Source organism: Cydia pomonella, chromosome 7, assembly GCF_033807575.1.
Source record: "Cydia pomonella isolate Wapato2018A chromosome 7, ilCydPomo1, whole genome shotgun sequence".
Taxonomy (NCBI): Eukaryota; Metazoa; Arthropoda; class Insecta; order Lepidoptera; family Tortricidae; genus Cydia; species Cydia pomonella.
Window position 1 is genome coordinate 15825334 of NC_084709.1, and position 16761 is coordinate 15842094.

At 41.2% G+C, this 16761-nt stretch overlaps 1 protein-coding gene across 1 annotated transcript in view; it reads right to left on the reverse strand.

Annotated features, from left to right (window-relative positions):
- LOC133519979 (uncharacterized) overlaps window positions 1-16761 on the reverse strand; it is a 33885-nt gene that overhangs the window by 10725 nt on the left and 6399 nt on the right. The window contains exons 10-15 of the mRNA XM_061854198.1: window positions 16324-16407; window positions 15984-16120; window positions 15494-15647; window positions 12275-12471; window positions 791-875; window positions 40-219 (exon numbers count right to left, since the gene is read on the reverse strand). Coding sequence (XP_061710182.1) covers window positions 40-219; window positions 791-875; window positions 12275-12471; window positions 15494-15647; window positions 15984-16120; window positions 16324-16407 — 837 coding nt within the window. The remainder of the gene's footprint in view (window positions 1-39; window positions 220-790; window positions 876-12274; window positions 12472-15493; window positions 15648-15983; window positions 16121-16323; window positions 16408-16761) is intronic.

Sequence of the window (16761 nt, forward strand, 5' to 3'; positions counted from 1 at the left end):
ACACTAGCGATAGCGTATACACAGTAGAAATAGACTTACATTGTGGAAGTACCCCACAGCAATATTCTCAACAGGGTCGAGCGCGACCCGCAGCGGCAGCGAGCTCTTGTCGCGCGCGCCGGAGCCGAGCTGACCGAACACGCCAGCGCCCATCGCCCACACTTCGCCATTGCGGGTTAACACTACGGTGTGACACGCGCCGCAACCCACGCGCAGTACCTGTCAGGTAAAGAAATATGCTATAATTTTCATTGAAGTGGAGCGGCTCCTAAGCTCTGTTTTTATATCCCTGACATTAAAATGACGGTTGAAAGTGACAATTTACTGCCCAGTATTTTGTAACAATTTTAAATTAGTAGATCTGTGAGCTGTAGAGCTCGCGATAAGATTGACATGATTGATGAGTCATTATCACAGCTCACTCACAATAGTCTTAGGTGCCATAGACGCTAATCCTAAAGCTACATAAAAGTCCTTTACGCCAATTTCCACCATTTTGAATATTGTCCAAAAAACGAAACGACAGTACACCTGCTTACAACATCTCACGAGAATCGATTGAGAATTGCGATCTGTAGAAAACATCCGGACATACGAAAGCAGATTGCCCGAGAAAAACGGACACCTCCGCTATCGCTTCGGTCAACTAAAATCAAAATTCGGCTGAACAGATTAGGGAATTGAATGGTTTATTAGTATCTTGTATATAAAAAAGGATCAATCTGAGAATCATGGTAAAAGGAAAATCGCTATCTGAACCTGATTGACTGGTAACAAAGATGATCCTTACTTTTCTGCCCTGGAACTTGGTGACTAGCTGCGGAGTCCATTTATCATCTATGGTGCCAAGACCGAGCTGACCATGCACGCCCCACCTTTAAAATAAAAATGTTCAATTATCCATTTATCAAGACTACAAGCTCGCGTCTGTTCAATATGAGACGTAGAGGTTGGACAGTAATTCCATTAGAGGTCATCATCATTTAAGAGCATGGCTCTTGTCGGTGGAGTAGACGCCAGTTTTCGCGGTCCTCGGCCAAGTTCTTTAGGTCCCTGTAAGACACGACATTTGCTTTTCCTTTAGAGGTAAGCATCTATAAAGAGTCACGCGTTGTGGTCGCAATGCTAGCCAAGCTCGTCAGTTACAAATAGCTGTAGTACCCTGCCGCATATAACTAATTAGTCATGTCACGCTCGCATCGAAGAGCCGCGCACCATGGCCGCGTCACCATCTACGAGGGTGGATTGAAAAATCCGCGGCCTGAATATTAAAAAGAAAACAGAGGTTTTTTATTTTTATTTTTCTACATAGTCCCCGTCGAGTTCAATGCACAAGTGCCATCCAGTGTCAAGTGTTCCATCTGGATTCCAGAGCCATTACACCACTTTTGAAGAAGCTTTCCTCGAGACCTTCAAAATAGGCATCCACCTCAGCTTGGACCTCGTCGTTACTTGAAAATTTCATACCACCCATGTTTTTTTAAATTGAGGAACAGATGAAAGTCCGATGGTGCTAAATCGGGTGAAAATTGGGTGGGGCAATAATTCAAACCCACATTTGGCAATCTCCGCCATCGATTTTAGTGACGTGTGAACACATGCATTGTCCTGGTGGACCTGGAAGACAACTTTCTTTGTCAACATTCCAGGTCTTTTTATCTTCAGAGCCTCGCGTAATCTGCGTAATAACTCGGAATTTATAGTTTTACCTTTCTGAAGATAGTCAACCATTATTATTCCCTTTGCATCCCAGAAAACAGATGCCATGAGCGTATTGGCCAACTAAATTGCTTTGGTTTTTTTGTGAGGCGGAGATCCAGGACGAACCCACTGCTTCGATTGCTGTTTGGTCTCTGGTGTATAGTGGTGGACCCACATCTCGTCCGTAGTAACAAAAAGTCTTATATATCATAGAGTCGTACAGGTCTAGACATTCACGTGAATTAGTACGACGAGCGATTTTTTGTTCCACTGAAAGAAGCCTCGGGACCCATCTCGCCGACACCTTGGAAAAACCTAATTCGTGGACTATAATATATTGAGTTTGTGGGGACATATATACATACTTAAACATATACATCGACCGACGTCGTGTCCGTTATAGAAACAGTGAAATTGTTCTGATAAGAACAGTTTATAGATCGATCGATTGACACTCTGCGGTTAAGCAGAGAAACGGTGACGCTTGCTCTAACAAGAGCAGTTTTGAGTTTGCCCTGAGAAGGGCAGTTTTATGTTGCCCTGACAAGGGCAGTTTATGCATATGCGGAGCCTGCAGCATCCTCTTCGTGTCTTCTACCGGCGTGTATCAAGCAGCGGAGCGGGACACGGCGCACCGACGACACGATGTGCACCCTACGGAGGCCGGCCGAGAAAAGGACGGGAACGTTGGCGCGCTTTACTTTATAGGCGCGCGCGAATGCCGCGGCCACGCGCCGCAACCTTGCGCCCGCGCACCTCACCCCGCGCGTCCCGCGCGGCTACTATTATTTATCACGCTCTTTCCTGTATATAGATCTCTTTCTTACATTTCTCTAATTTTGTATAAATTACGCGCATTTTGTAAATAAATTCATTCAATCTTGTACATAGCTAAAAACGTCTTTCACTCCAAGAACCTTCTGATATCTGCCTACATGGTACCTACCTCACCATAAGTTCTTTCATAAGAGATGCCTACGATGTCAGCTATTTCCCGCACCTTTAATCGCCGTTCTTTCATTATCATTTCGCATAATAATTGCCACATTGTCCGTGTTAGTCACCGTTGTTGGCTCAGATCATAGAAAGTACTAGATGGCTGACGGAGGCGTGGCGCGTGTCGCCGCGACATGGCCACATCGTGGCCATACCAGCCCGCCGTAAGACAGTAGCAAATTAGCTGTCATTGAACAATGTGCGCGTCAATTTTATTGAAATGCCGAATTATAGCGTTATTTTGTGTCGAAATAGGAGTGCATCCAAAAACTATAAGGATCATGGAGTTACATACCACATTTTTTTTTCACGTATTAGTCAATAAAACCACACATTTTAACAAATAAATCCAGTGACATATGATTTTTCTGAGTCAGACCATGTTGTCATACAAACGCGTGGCAATTTGACTATGCATCCTACATTGACGCTTTGGCATGGAAAACTATTTGTAGTGTCCATAGCAACGGCGCAATGCATTAAACCGCTAACGATATTCACAGGGGCATTATTGTTTCTTGGTACGGCCGCCAACCGCTCCCTTCATTGACGCCGCGAAGTAGAGTGGTGCTCGTGCATATAATTGATCTTTGAGCGTTATCGATAAAAATGTTTGGATGTAGTGTGTATGAAAGTAATTATTTTTCAAGTAAAATTTTACAATTATTTTATATGCACCTAATGTTTAATTTAATACTTATTAATTTGGATTAAAAATCGAATAGTGGAGATGCGGAATAACTTACCGAAATAATTAAATTATACTGGTTCTGAATTACTCCTTGTTGAGCGTCCACAGATCGGCGGCACTTTGGATATTGATGTGCTTGAATTATATGGATCTCACTTTCCTTTATATATTTATTTGTAGTGCATGCAATATCGTAATTTGTGGATTTTTTCTCTTCAGACATTGAAATGTGTCCTGTACATATACTTCTTTTTCCGCCTTGCCGTTTATTTGAAAACCCGACAAGGAGGTCAGAATAGATAATAAAAAAGGTTATATTTATGCGGCGCAAACATTCCCCCGGCCTTGAAAGGAATAGTTTTCAAAAGTTATTTAAATAAATCATTTACTACATAATAGCATCCTTATTGCTCAGAGAAAACTAAATGAACATAAACAAATTAGGCCTACATAACTTAATAGAAATAACGAATTACTAATAGAAATACATATATTATTGAGAAGGCAAAGGACATAATTTGACTAAAGGTGTTTTAAGTATGCCTGATTTGGTTTTAACCAAAGCAACTCTGGCAATACCATCCTTGCCCGGCATAAGTTTAGTTATAAGACCTAACGGCCAATGTAAAGGCATAACATTCTCTTGAAGAATAACTACAACTGTTCCTTCCTTAACAGGCTGAGAAGGAGTATTCCATTTTTGTCTGGTTTGCAACGTGTGCAAATACTCATCGCGCCACCTCTTCCAAAATGATTGTGTTAAACGATCTAATAATTGATATCTTTGCAAAAGATGATCAGATGTTACCTCCGCAACAGACGCAGCTGGAAGATATTTCAATGGAGTAACATTAAGAAAATGAGCTGGTGTCAATGCGGAAGGCTCAGCGGGATCAGAGCTTAACACGGATAGTGGCCTAGAATTTAATAAAGCCTCAATTTCACATAGAACTGTCATTAATTCCTGAAATGACAAAATTTGTTTACCTATAGTACGATACAAGTGTAATTTGACGCATTTAACATTACTTTCCCAACATCCTCCAAAATGTGGAGCACTGGGAGGAATAAATCGCCAAATTATCTTATTGGCTGATAGTTCATTTTCCCAAGCCTCTTTATACTCATTCGCAAGGAAATTATGAAGTTCATGCAAATATGTATTGGCTCCCTGGAAGTTTGTTCCGTTATCGCTGTATATGTATTTAACAGGACCGCGTCTGGATAAAAACCGCTTAAATGCTGACATAAAACTTGCTGTACTTAAGTCAGTTGCAAGTTCTAAATGAATTGCTCGCGTTGTGAGACATGTGAATAAGCACAAATAAACCTTTTGACTCTTCACACCCCTTCGTCGAACAGGTGTACAATACAAAGGACCAGCGTAATCGCAACCAGTATGTATAAAGGCTTTCTCAACTTGATTTACCCTACATGCTGGTAAGTCTGCCATCATTGGGCAGTTAGCCTTTGGCTTGGTCCGGAAGCAGTAATTGCATAAATGAATCCGATGACGAATAATACATCGAGCTGCTATAATCCAGAAGCGATGTCGCAGAATAGATATAAGAGTTTCAGGTCCTGCATGTAAATGGTGTCGATGGTAGTAATCGACCAGTAGATTAATGATGTGATCACGACGTGGCAATAACAAAGGATGTTTATAATCGTAATCTTCATTAGAATTACTGAGACGTCCTCCGACGCGAAGAATTCCATCTTCAATAAATGGCTTCAGGCTTGCAAAAGCCTTTGTAAACCCTTTTTTCAAGGTCATGTCTAAAATATGTTGACTGAAATAAACTCTTTGTAGAGCTCGTACAATTTCCAGTTCGGCTGTTGTTAAGTCATCAGCGCTAATAAGACCTTTAGGTAATCGTTTTATGAATTTTAAGATATAGGCAACTGTGCGAACATATCTAATCCATGACGAGAACCGTTTAGACAAATCATAAATTATGCTGTCGTTCGAATTGTCACAAGTCATTAAAGAAACCGTTTTTTCTTCAGGAACGTTAACTTCGTCTGGAATAAACGCCTGAATCGGCCATTCGTTTTTTGGGAGCTTCATCCATGGAGGGCCTGATAGCCATAGAGGATGGTTCACCAGTTGTGCTGGAGTTAAGCCTCTAGACAGGCAGTCACTTGGATTCTCTGTTCCCTTGATATGATAAAAATGATCGCCTGACAAGTTCTCTTGGATCTTAGTAACTCGATTGGCCACAAAGGTTTGCCATCGATGGGGCGACGAATGAATCCAACAAAGTGTCACTGTTGAATCGGAAAAGGCCAACACAGAGTCAATTGGGTATCTGGTTGAGTAGGTATCAACCACCCTTTTCATTAGTTGTGACAATAGCAATGCTGCGCATAATTCCAGTCTTGCTAGGCTAACAACCTTCACGGGCGCTATCTTAGATTTAGCGCAAATTAAATTAATGACACCCCGGTCATTATTAGGAAAGGTGACGTAGGCATAAACCACTCCACCATAAGCCCTTTCACTAGCATCCGAAAAACCGACTATAGTTAATGAACAGTTTTCAATAACACCTATATGTCTGGAAATGTTAATGTTAGATAGTAGCGGTAGTTCACTTTGGAACTGTTGCCATTGGCGTACAATTTGATCAGGCGGCAATTCATCCCAATCGATTTTCAAAAGCCATAACTCCTTTATTAGAAGCTTAGCAAACACGATTACAGGGGCAACTAAGCCCAGAACATCGAATAGTCGAGCTACTGATGAAAGAATGTTTCTTTTAGTACACGGTCGATCATCGGGACTAACCTGGAACTTGAATACATCTTCACCAGGATACCAACGAAGACCTAAAATCTTCAACGTTGTATCATCGTCGAAGGTGACACTTTGGGACAGATGTAGTTCCTTTGGTATTTCTTTCAGAACAGCTGCAGAATTAGACGACCATTTTGCCAGTTGGAATCCGCCTTTCAAGAACAAATCCAGCAGTTGTTTAGTCGCTTGTACAGCCTGGTCTTCATCAATAACTGAACTGGCTACATCATCCATATAAATATCACGAGATGCGATTTCTTTTGCGAGTGGGTATTTATCACCTTCATCAGCTACTAACTGTTTGACAGTTCGCAGTGCCAGAAAAGGACTGCTACGTAGACCGAAAGCTACCCTGTTATATTGAAACACCCTTATAGTTTCTTCAGGACCAAACCTGTAAAGGATACGCTGATAAGGACGATCCTCCCCCCGTACGTCAATACACAGATACATTTGACGTACATCAGACGTGATGGCAATAGCAAATAATCGCAAGTTTAGGAGAATGCAGAACAAGTCAGCCTGTAGACTTGGTCCTGCGTGAAGTATGTCATTTAATGATAAGCCGCTTGTGGTCTGTGCACTAGCGTCCAGCACAATTCTCACCTTTGTGGTTGTTCTGTCACTTTTGACAATTGCGTGATGGGGTATGTGATAAGCATCATTTGACTTATCATTCGGAACCTCAGATAAGTATTTTTTATCAATATGTTCACGGATAACTTCATCATAAGCTGGCTTTAACTCAGGTTGTTTGAGGAATTTTCTTTCAAGTGCTAAAAATCTGCGTTCAGCAGTCTTGTAAGAATTGCCTAAATTGTTTGGTTCCAATTTAAATGGAAGTGCAACTTCGTACCGCCCGTCTTCCAAACGATTCACTGTATTTTTGAATATGTCTTCAGCTTGTTTGTCGGCAGGACTATGAATGACTCCATCTAAATCTTCAATTTCCCAAAATTTTTGCATCAAATTTCCCACTTCAACCGAAGTAAAATACCCAGCTGCTGAGTAGGAAGCATTTACTGCGGGAGCATCACCTAATATGATGTACCCCAGTGTAGTTTCTAAAGCGTCAGGCAAACCAGGTTGGTTCGCAATTTTATCCGACATTAACAATTTGGTGAATAACTTAACACCAAGAAGTACGTCAATTTCTCCTGGGATCGCCCAGGAATCATCTGCTAGATGTAAATTATCAAACAGATCAGATGAAGATTGATCAATATGACAGGTCGGTAAATCAGGCGTGATCTCATCTAATACAAGCGCTTCGATAGTATATTGACATTTAGGATCATATCTTGACCTAAATGTTAAGTTGACAGTTCCTCGAATGGGTTGTGTTATCGTTGTTCCCCCTAATCCATTTATTGAAGTCACGGGGCTGCTGTGTACAGGAAGACCTAAATTCTTGCAGCACTTCAATGTAACGTAATGTTTCTGTGATCCTGGATCCAGCAGACATCTCAAAACCTTGTCCTTGCCGTTACGCCCACTAGCTAGCACCTTAGCAGTGGCGAGAATTTCCGTCAAGGGTGATTTAGTCTGTCTCAATGCCGAATGAGTACATACGGAGGCACCGTTGTCCGTCACAGATGAACTTGTGCTAGCTTCACTATCATCCTTAGGTGAGGACTTGGACTCGTTTCTCTTCATTACAGGTTTTCAAAGTGTAACGTTGTATGATGTTTGCCTTGACATTTACGACAAGTTTTCTTTGAGGAACATTTCGATGCAGTATGATGCGTGTTCAGACAATTAGTGCACGCGTGAGTTTCCTTAACGAAATTAAATTTTTCGTTAGGTGGGAGTTTCATGAAGGAATTACAATTATAAAGTTGCGAGTGATCATTACTCTTACACATAGCACATGGATTTCCGTTGTCATGCCCTTGCGTGCTAACATACGCTTGGGGTGTGCGAGGGAGAGGAGCTCGCACGCTGCTAGTGCTGGCAGCGGAGCCGCTTTCAGCCTTAGTTGGCGTTCGTTGCGATGTCCGATATAAAATCTTCACTTGTTCACTAACGAAACAAATGAATTCGTCATATGTAGGCATTTTAGAAGAATTCCGAATAGACATCTCAAAATTCTTTGTGGTATCTGAATCTAATAACTTAAGACCCAGATGAATGAAAATAAAGTCACTTAAGTTTTCGAGCTTGAGTTGTTTTATTGCTGAAATAGTAGCAGCAAACGAATCAATTGTTTTTTCTAAAATAGATGCCGAAGGACCGTTGACGTTGACAGGTTTCATCGAAAACAGCTGGTTTAAATATGACGTTGCCAATGCGCGTTTATCATCATATTTTGCGATCAATGCTTCCCAAACTGTGTTGTAATTTTCTGCGGCAGGTATAACTCCCACACAGATCGACTTTGCTTTTCCTGTCAGATGACTAAATAAGTAATGAACACGCTCAGAATCTGTAAGTTTTTTATTCTCATGTATGATACGCTTAAATGTTTCATAGAAGTATGGGAAATTTTGAATATCTCCATCGAAAGAAGGAAGATCAATCCGTGGGATTTTAATGGAGTCGTCCTTACAGGTATGGCTTGAATCCCTGGATGTCGAGAGGCTCGGAGCAGGTGCATCAATTTTTGTAATTTGACATTTGATTACGCAGTAGAGATCTTCAAACGCGTTCATTGCGCTGTAGTTCACGTTATATTCCGGGTCCAACTCCAAGTTCAGAAGATTGACGTCATCCATCAACTCTATAAATTCTTTCCTCAGTTGATCGACCAATCGAGCTTGCGCGATGAACTGCGATAGAGCCTTCTTGTCACTGCTTAGCTTTGGAATCATATCGTAAATGTTTTGTAAACGTATGAAACATTGAGCACGCTTTGCTTCGGCGAGCTTAAGTCTCGTTGCCATGGTTACCTAGTTGTTACTATGACAGCACGAAAAATATGAATAATTGCCTAAAATACACAAGTAATTGTAAATTATATTCAACTTGAATAATATCTTAATACAAGTCGAAGGAAAATGAAGTAAATACGAACGTTCCGCTTGTATGATACCTTAATACAAGTGTAACTTTCGCAATAGGTTAATTACAGTTAAAGAAAAACTGAGGCCTTCAGGAATAATTTACCCGTAGTTTTCAGTTTATTTTAATGTATTTTGTAACTTAAAATACATAAAAATTATATAACGAACATTGCATGCAAAAATGTCCCGTGAAAATTAAAACACAATATGACAGTTACAAATTACGAAATATTATTTGTAACACATCTATTTATGAATAAGGTAGCGCGATGAATAATTCCACACATTTCCACACACTACGCGTAAAAATAACAGACAATAACAATAACTTAGTATACTGACTGTACCTTTGGATAAATTAATTACCTACGGGAACATCTTGATAAAGAATTAAGAAACCGCGATTCAGTGAGCAACAAGGATGAATTATAGAATTTTAAAGGTAAATTTGGAATCCGGTTCATAGGCCAAAAAATGGAGATGCGGAATAACTTACCGAAATAATTAAATTATACTGGTTCTGAATTACTCCTTGTTGAGCGTCCACAGATCGGCGGCACTTTGGATATTGATGTGCTTGAATTATATGGATCTCACTTTCCTTTATATATTTATTTGTAGTGCATGCAATATCGTAATTTGTGGATTTTTTCTCTTCAGACATTGAAATGTGTCATGTACATATACTTCTTTTTCCGCCTTGCCGTTTATTTGAAAACCCGACAAGGAGGTCAGAATAGATAATAAAAAAGGTTATATTTATGCGGCGCAAACAAATAGGTAAGCCAAAAAATAAACTGATTTAATTAAGTACAATTTATTTATAACATTATAGTTTATACCTATAAGTATATTTTATTTAGGTTCTTAGCAACGATTCGAATAACTGCACTAGGTATAATCAAATATGTTCATAATTGCAATTTTTTTCAGTTTCCCGAAAAATTCCAGTATTAAAGAAAAGTGGATAGATGCTACAGGTAGAGGCCCCTAACTGGTTTACGAGCGAGAAAAGTGTTATTTGTTTGGATCATTTTCAAGAAAAATGTTTCCAGTTACACTTCGCCTCATTTATATAACGATAGAATATAAATATGTTTAAAATAATAGTATATTGTATACTTAGTCTATTCAAAAGTTCTATCAGAAAGATTTTTTACTGATAATTATGATTACTCTTTCCTTATTATTCGTACATATGATTTAAAAGCTTATTTAATGGTGCATTATACTTACAATATAATTTACTATAACTTGCTTTCGCAGTTCTTCATAACTCTATGTAACATGCTGGAATTGCTTTCAATTGGTGACGAAATATGCTATAATAAACTGAAACTATTTTTTTAATGAAGCGCTCACGTCTAACGACAATCCCAAAGTAAACAATTTAAACAAAAATTACATCAAATAATGACTAAAATTTAAACCAATTTGATTAGTTAAGCATAAACAAGCTTTCGCATCATGGTACATGTTTTTTTTTTTTTAATTAAAAGCTTTGTATTACATTTTATCAGTAAAAACCTTTGTAAGAGAACTTTTGGATCAACTCATATACCTCACACGTACCTTAAAATTCTTAGCTCGTAAATAAGGTCAAAAATTTAAAGGAATATAAATTAAGTCTATGGCAATTATTACTTAAAACAAAAATGTCAAAACTCTAAGGTCATGTTCAGAACATGTAAAATATCGATAGCTCTATCGAATCGTCCTCACTCTAGTGCCGCCGCTCTAGACTTCTACACCGCGCGGTTTGGCCAATCACAGCGCGTGAGTTGGTTGTCTGGCCACGCCTTTAATGATGTGGTGGGGGACAGTTGGAGACAGCGAGACTCGTTGAAATTATGCTTCGTTATAAATCTCCTTACTTCTTATATCTATGGTTGTTGGCCTCCCGGGACGAGGGTCATCTGCGATACTGTCTCGTCCACGCTTGAATTCAGCTGCCCATTTTTTCACCATTTCATGGGCAGGATTGCCCTAATGTACTTTGCATATCATCATAATTTTTTTTCGGTGTCAATCCTTTTTTATGCAGGTATAATCACAGCACGCTGCTCTAATTTATCCATTTTCACGACATCTACCGACACGTAACTTTAAATATGTCGTAAAATTGCTTTTAAATATAGACGCCAATTGAAATTTCGCGGGAAGACAGTTGAATGTTGACATTTCAAAATGGCGGCAGAAAAAAGTTTTTTAGTCACCCCTCGTAGTTACCCTTAACTATTGCGTATCATGTCTTCATGTCACTGTCACGTTGCGCTGTCGCGTATAGCTACAATACGCACCCCCAGGTGTAGAGCCGGCCGCCCCGGTCCACCGCGGCCGAGTGGTAGTGCCCGGCCGCCACGGCCGCGCCGGGCGCGCCGCCGCCGCGTCGCGTATATCTACAATACGCACCCCCAGGTGTAGAGCCGGCCGCCCCGGTCCACCGCGGCCGAGTGGTAGTGCCCGGCCGCCACGGCCGCGCCGGGCGCGCCGCCGCCGCGTCGCGTATAGCTACAATACGCACCCCCAGGTGTAGAGCCGGCCGCCCCGGTCCACCGCGGCCGAGTGGTAGTGCCCGGCCGCCACGGCCGCGCCGGGCGCGCCGCCGCCGCGTCGCGTATATCTACAATACGCACCCCCAGGTGTAGAGCCGGCCGCCCCGGTCCACCGCGGCCGAGTGGTAGTGCCCGGCCGCCACGGCCGCGCCGGGCGCGCCGCCGCCGCGTCGCGTATAGCTACAATACGCACCCCCAGGTGTAGAGCCGGCCGCCCCGGTCCACCGCGGCCGAGTGGTAGTGCCCGGCCGCCACGGCCGCGCCGGGCGCGCCGCCGCCGCGTCGCGTATAGCTACAATACGCACCCCCAGGTGTAGAGCCGGCCGCCCCGGTCCACCGCGGCCGAGTGGTAGTGCCCGGCCGCCACGGCCGCGCCGGGCGCGCCGCCGCCGCGTCGCGTATAGCTACAATACGCACCCCCAGGTGTAGAGCCGGCCGCCCCGGTCCACCGCGGCCGAGTGGTAGTGCCCGGCCGCCACGGCCGCGCCGGGCGCGCCGCCGCCGCGTCGCGTATAGCTACAATACGCACCCCCAGGTGTAGAGCCGGCCGCCCCGGTCCACCGCGGCCGAGTGGTAGTGTCCGGCCGCCACGGCCGCGCCGGGCGCGCCGCCGCCGAGCCGCGCCTGCAGCAGCGCGCCGCGCGCCGCCGCCGCGTCCCCCGCCGCGCCGCCCCACGCCGCGCCCACGCCCAGCTGCCCGTAGCTGTTATCGCCTGCTGCGTATATCTGCCATGGAACACTACGATATAAACGCTAATATAACGCAATGCTGCTAACGCATTTACGTGTCTGTGTAATAAATAAATCAATGTAAAATGTATCTGTTTTATACTTGGATATTAGTTTTTTTTACTATAGGTCTACAAACTGGGTGTCACAACTAGTACGAGGGCGTTTTGAGAAGTCAGTGACTTTATGTAAAACAAAAATCATTTTAACATATAAATAGTATATTACAATTCTGAACTCCTTGGTAGCTGGCAGTTTTTTTTTTATAAGACGGGACAATAAAAAAGTTGTTGAGGGATATGTCAAATACGATCGGAAAATTGTTGGAAAATGGAGAAAAGTGAATTTCGTGTGTTAATTAAACATTACTTTTTACGTGGAAAAACTATTAAAGAGACTGAAAACTGTTTAATAAAATATTATGGGGAATCTGCTCCTTCTCATGGAATGGTACATAAGTGGTTTACTGAATTTCGTTCTGGACGCAGTACCAATGACGCAGAACGCTCTGGAAGGCCGATTGAAGTGACCACTGATGATGTCGTGAATAAAGTTCACGATATTGTTTTGGATGACCGTCGAGTGAAGATTCGTGAGATAGCTGAGACTGCACACATTTCGTCTGAACGAGTTTTTCATATCTTGCATAGTATATTTTTTTCTTTTTTTTTTATATTTTGAATATGAAAAAGCTTTCCGCAAGATGGGTGCCGCGTTTGCTGACAGCCGATCAAAAACGACTTCCTGAAACAACTTCCGAGCAATGCTTAGCCAAATTCAAGCGTAATCCTAATGAAATTTTACGTCGATTTGTGACGGAAGATCAAACGTGGATCCACCATTATACGCCAGAGACGAAAAATCAGTCAAAACAGTGGACAGCTAACGAACGGGCCCCAAAGAAAGCGAAAACCGGTAATTCGGCAGGAAAGGTAATGGCCACTGTTTTTTGGGACAGCCAAGGGGTTATCTATATAGATTATTTAGAGAAAGGTAAAACAATAAACGGCCCTTATTATGCTACTTTGTTGGAAAAAAATAACGCAGAAGTTGTGAAAAAACGGCCACATCTGACAAAGAAGAAAATCCTTTTTCACCACGATAATGGCCCTGCAGACTCGTCAGCAGTCGCAACAGCCAAATTAGTAGAATTGCGTTACGAAATACTGCCCCACCCACCTTATTCTCCAGATTTGGCCGCATGTGATTTTTTTTATTTCCAAACATGAAGAAATGGCTCGGTGGGAAAAGATTTTCATCAAAAAAGTCATAGCTGAAACTGAAGCATATTTTTCAGGGTATGACAAAAAATATTTTTTGTAGGGGTTGAAAAAACTGGAACATTGTTGGATGAAGTGTATGGAGTTGAAAGGAGATTATGTAGAGAAATAAAACTAAAACAGGTGATTTTTTTTTTTTTTGCAAAAATTCAATGACTTATCAAACCACCCTCGTACAACATAAAGAATATCACATTGTGTTTTTCAAACAAAAACTTGTGTGCACCTTAAAATAGCAGACACGACATGCATGAAAAAGAACAGTTAGCTAATTACCTTTCATACTTTTAACAGTTTACTAATAAAATATGAACAAAATTGACAAAAAAAGAGATTGAAGTTAAAATAAAAGCATAATAAAACTTTATAACTTTTAGTTTTGATTTGACTGAGGCCAAAGAATGAGAGAATATGTCTAAACTAGCTCTGATGACAAAATATGATGCGATCATTTTATACAGAGGTGCATGCCTGCCAATATTGGTACGACAGTGGGGGAGAGAGAAAGGTTTTCTGTTGCACAGGCGACAGCCCGCACGACGTACAATCAACTTGATATTTCTGAGCAGTTCCGGACTGTTTACTAAGCCGTGTAGGAGTAAAATGTCATTAGCTTTTCGTCTAGAAAGCAGTGATTGCATTTTATAGTGCTGAAGTCTAGCGTCGTAGGATCTAAAGATTTTACATTTGTTTTGGACGAAGGTCAGGGTATATAAAAAGCGTTTCTGAATTCGTTCAATGCGATCAGAATGTACCTTATATCCTGGATTCCACACAGAAGAGCAAAACTCCAGTATACTTCTAACCAAGGAATTGTAAACAGGTATCAAAACTTTTGGGTCTTTAAAGGATTTAATTTGTCTCGTCACGAATCCCGAGAGCTTTGATGTCCGCTTAACAACTGAGTCTACGTGTTCCCGGAAGTTAAGAGCGCCATCGATTGTGACTCCTAGACGCGAATACGAATACTTGTAACTTCGGCTAGAGCTGCTCCATTCAAATTGTGCGTGACAGCCGTTGGAACTCTTTTTCGGACAGCCGTTGGAACTCTTCGTGAAAACTTTATGTGGTAACATTTTGTACTATTTAAAACCATATTATTCTCACTGGACCAATTCGATACCTTATCAATATTCACTAGTAAATGTCTTATGTCGAAGTTGCTCTTTAAGTCGTCTGCATACATTTTAAACTTACATGAAATAGATTCCACGAGGTCGTTTATATAGACTATAAAAAACAACGGCCCGACTGGCCCGAGGTGTGATCCTTGTGGGACGCCAGAGGGAATTTGTAACGCCTCGGACTTAAAACCACGCAAAGCCACTAATTGCGAACGGTTTTTCAGATATGACTCACACGAACGGAGCAGGGAGCCGTGTATGCCCATTTTCTCAATTTTCGCAATGAGAATTTTATGATCTATTAAATCGAATGCCTTACTAAAGTCTATAAACTGCATGAACTTCAACTGTTGTCTGCCTTTTGTATTTGAATCCGCCAGCCGGAGGTCCCGCAAAATATATTGAATATTAAATCATCAACCTACGTTTTAATAGTTCTTTGATATGCGTGCGAGTACCTTTCACAGGTTAATTTCAAATCTACTAACCATTTGTTACAAAACCACTTTATAAAGCAAAATAGTATTAATAATTAGATATGTCATATTTGTTTAATTAGGATGAAACATAAATGCTGGCGTTGTCCTACATTGTCCTGTACGAACTGGGACTTACCCCATTCTCCGTCAATATCAACGTATGATGTCTCCCACAGGCCACGTCGATGACTCTCCCGATCACATCTATATTGACCGGCGTCTCTGTCATCATTACTTTGGCGTTCCCATCATCAGTTAGCGCCCAGTGTCCGAAACCGCAACTGAGTGCCCTTTGAAAACAAAATTAAAACTTTATTTAGCAAGTATACCTACCTATATTTTATCTTCTAAAATGAAGTTGAATCAACCAACTAAGTTAAAAAACCAATTCGTTACCATAAATTTCTTCGACGTTACCTACCATGCCATCATTGCCTGGCTTAAAATAGCAATTTTCTGCCAGCAGTCTATTTCTAAATCCTAACAATGGTTGCCTTTCTCCCACATTAGGAATTAGACAAAGACAGTTGTTTGGTATAGAATCATTATTTCAAGCCGGGAAATTAAGGAAGCTTGCGTTACTCAAAGTTTTTGTCTATACCAAGTATATTTATGCAGACATTTACCTTCGAGGTACAAACTGATTCTTCCACGTTTCGGAGGTTGGCGTCAATTCAAGGTGGATGTCTGGGCACGGGCTGCGGGCTTCGAGAGCACAGGCTACACGCATAAACGTTGATATAAGCTGGAGCATTCTTGTTGTCTGAAAAAAAAACGAGGAGTTTAATATCTTTATATTATAAAATGTCTAATACAATTGTGTCCGTATAAAAAAAACAAACGTAAAGAAGTGACGTGGCGTTAAGCAAAGTATCCAACTTTCAACTAACGAATGACGATAGATATACCAACAACATAATGCAAGAAATACTGGTCCTAGATTGAAGAGAAAATAAGAGTACTTACGTAGATTGAAGATATTCCCTGATTCAAATCTCGCATAACAGGTCGTAATTGTTCTTGCATTGGATTCAACCATAGACAAAAGCACTAAAATCCAAAATAATATATAAAATTCAACATACTTAATTATTTTTTACAACAGATTTACAATTACATCATGAATTCCATGCCCTAAAATCTCTGACAAAATACAGCAGTAGTGTTTCTGCATTTTTTTCTTGGATTTGGTTTCCACCTTAAACACTTTCGTGGCAAAAAAACTGTTACAAATTGGACTGGCAGAGTTATTATCGGTGTATGCGCCTGGCTCCAATTAAACACTAGAATTTAGTATAATAATAACATAATTTTAGTGTGCTTAAGAAATTAAGTCAAAACTAACAGTGTATGAATCAACGTCTTTTTTTATAGCGAATATCAACTAATAAGAGATATATTATC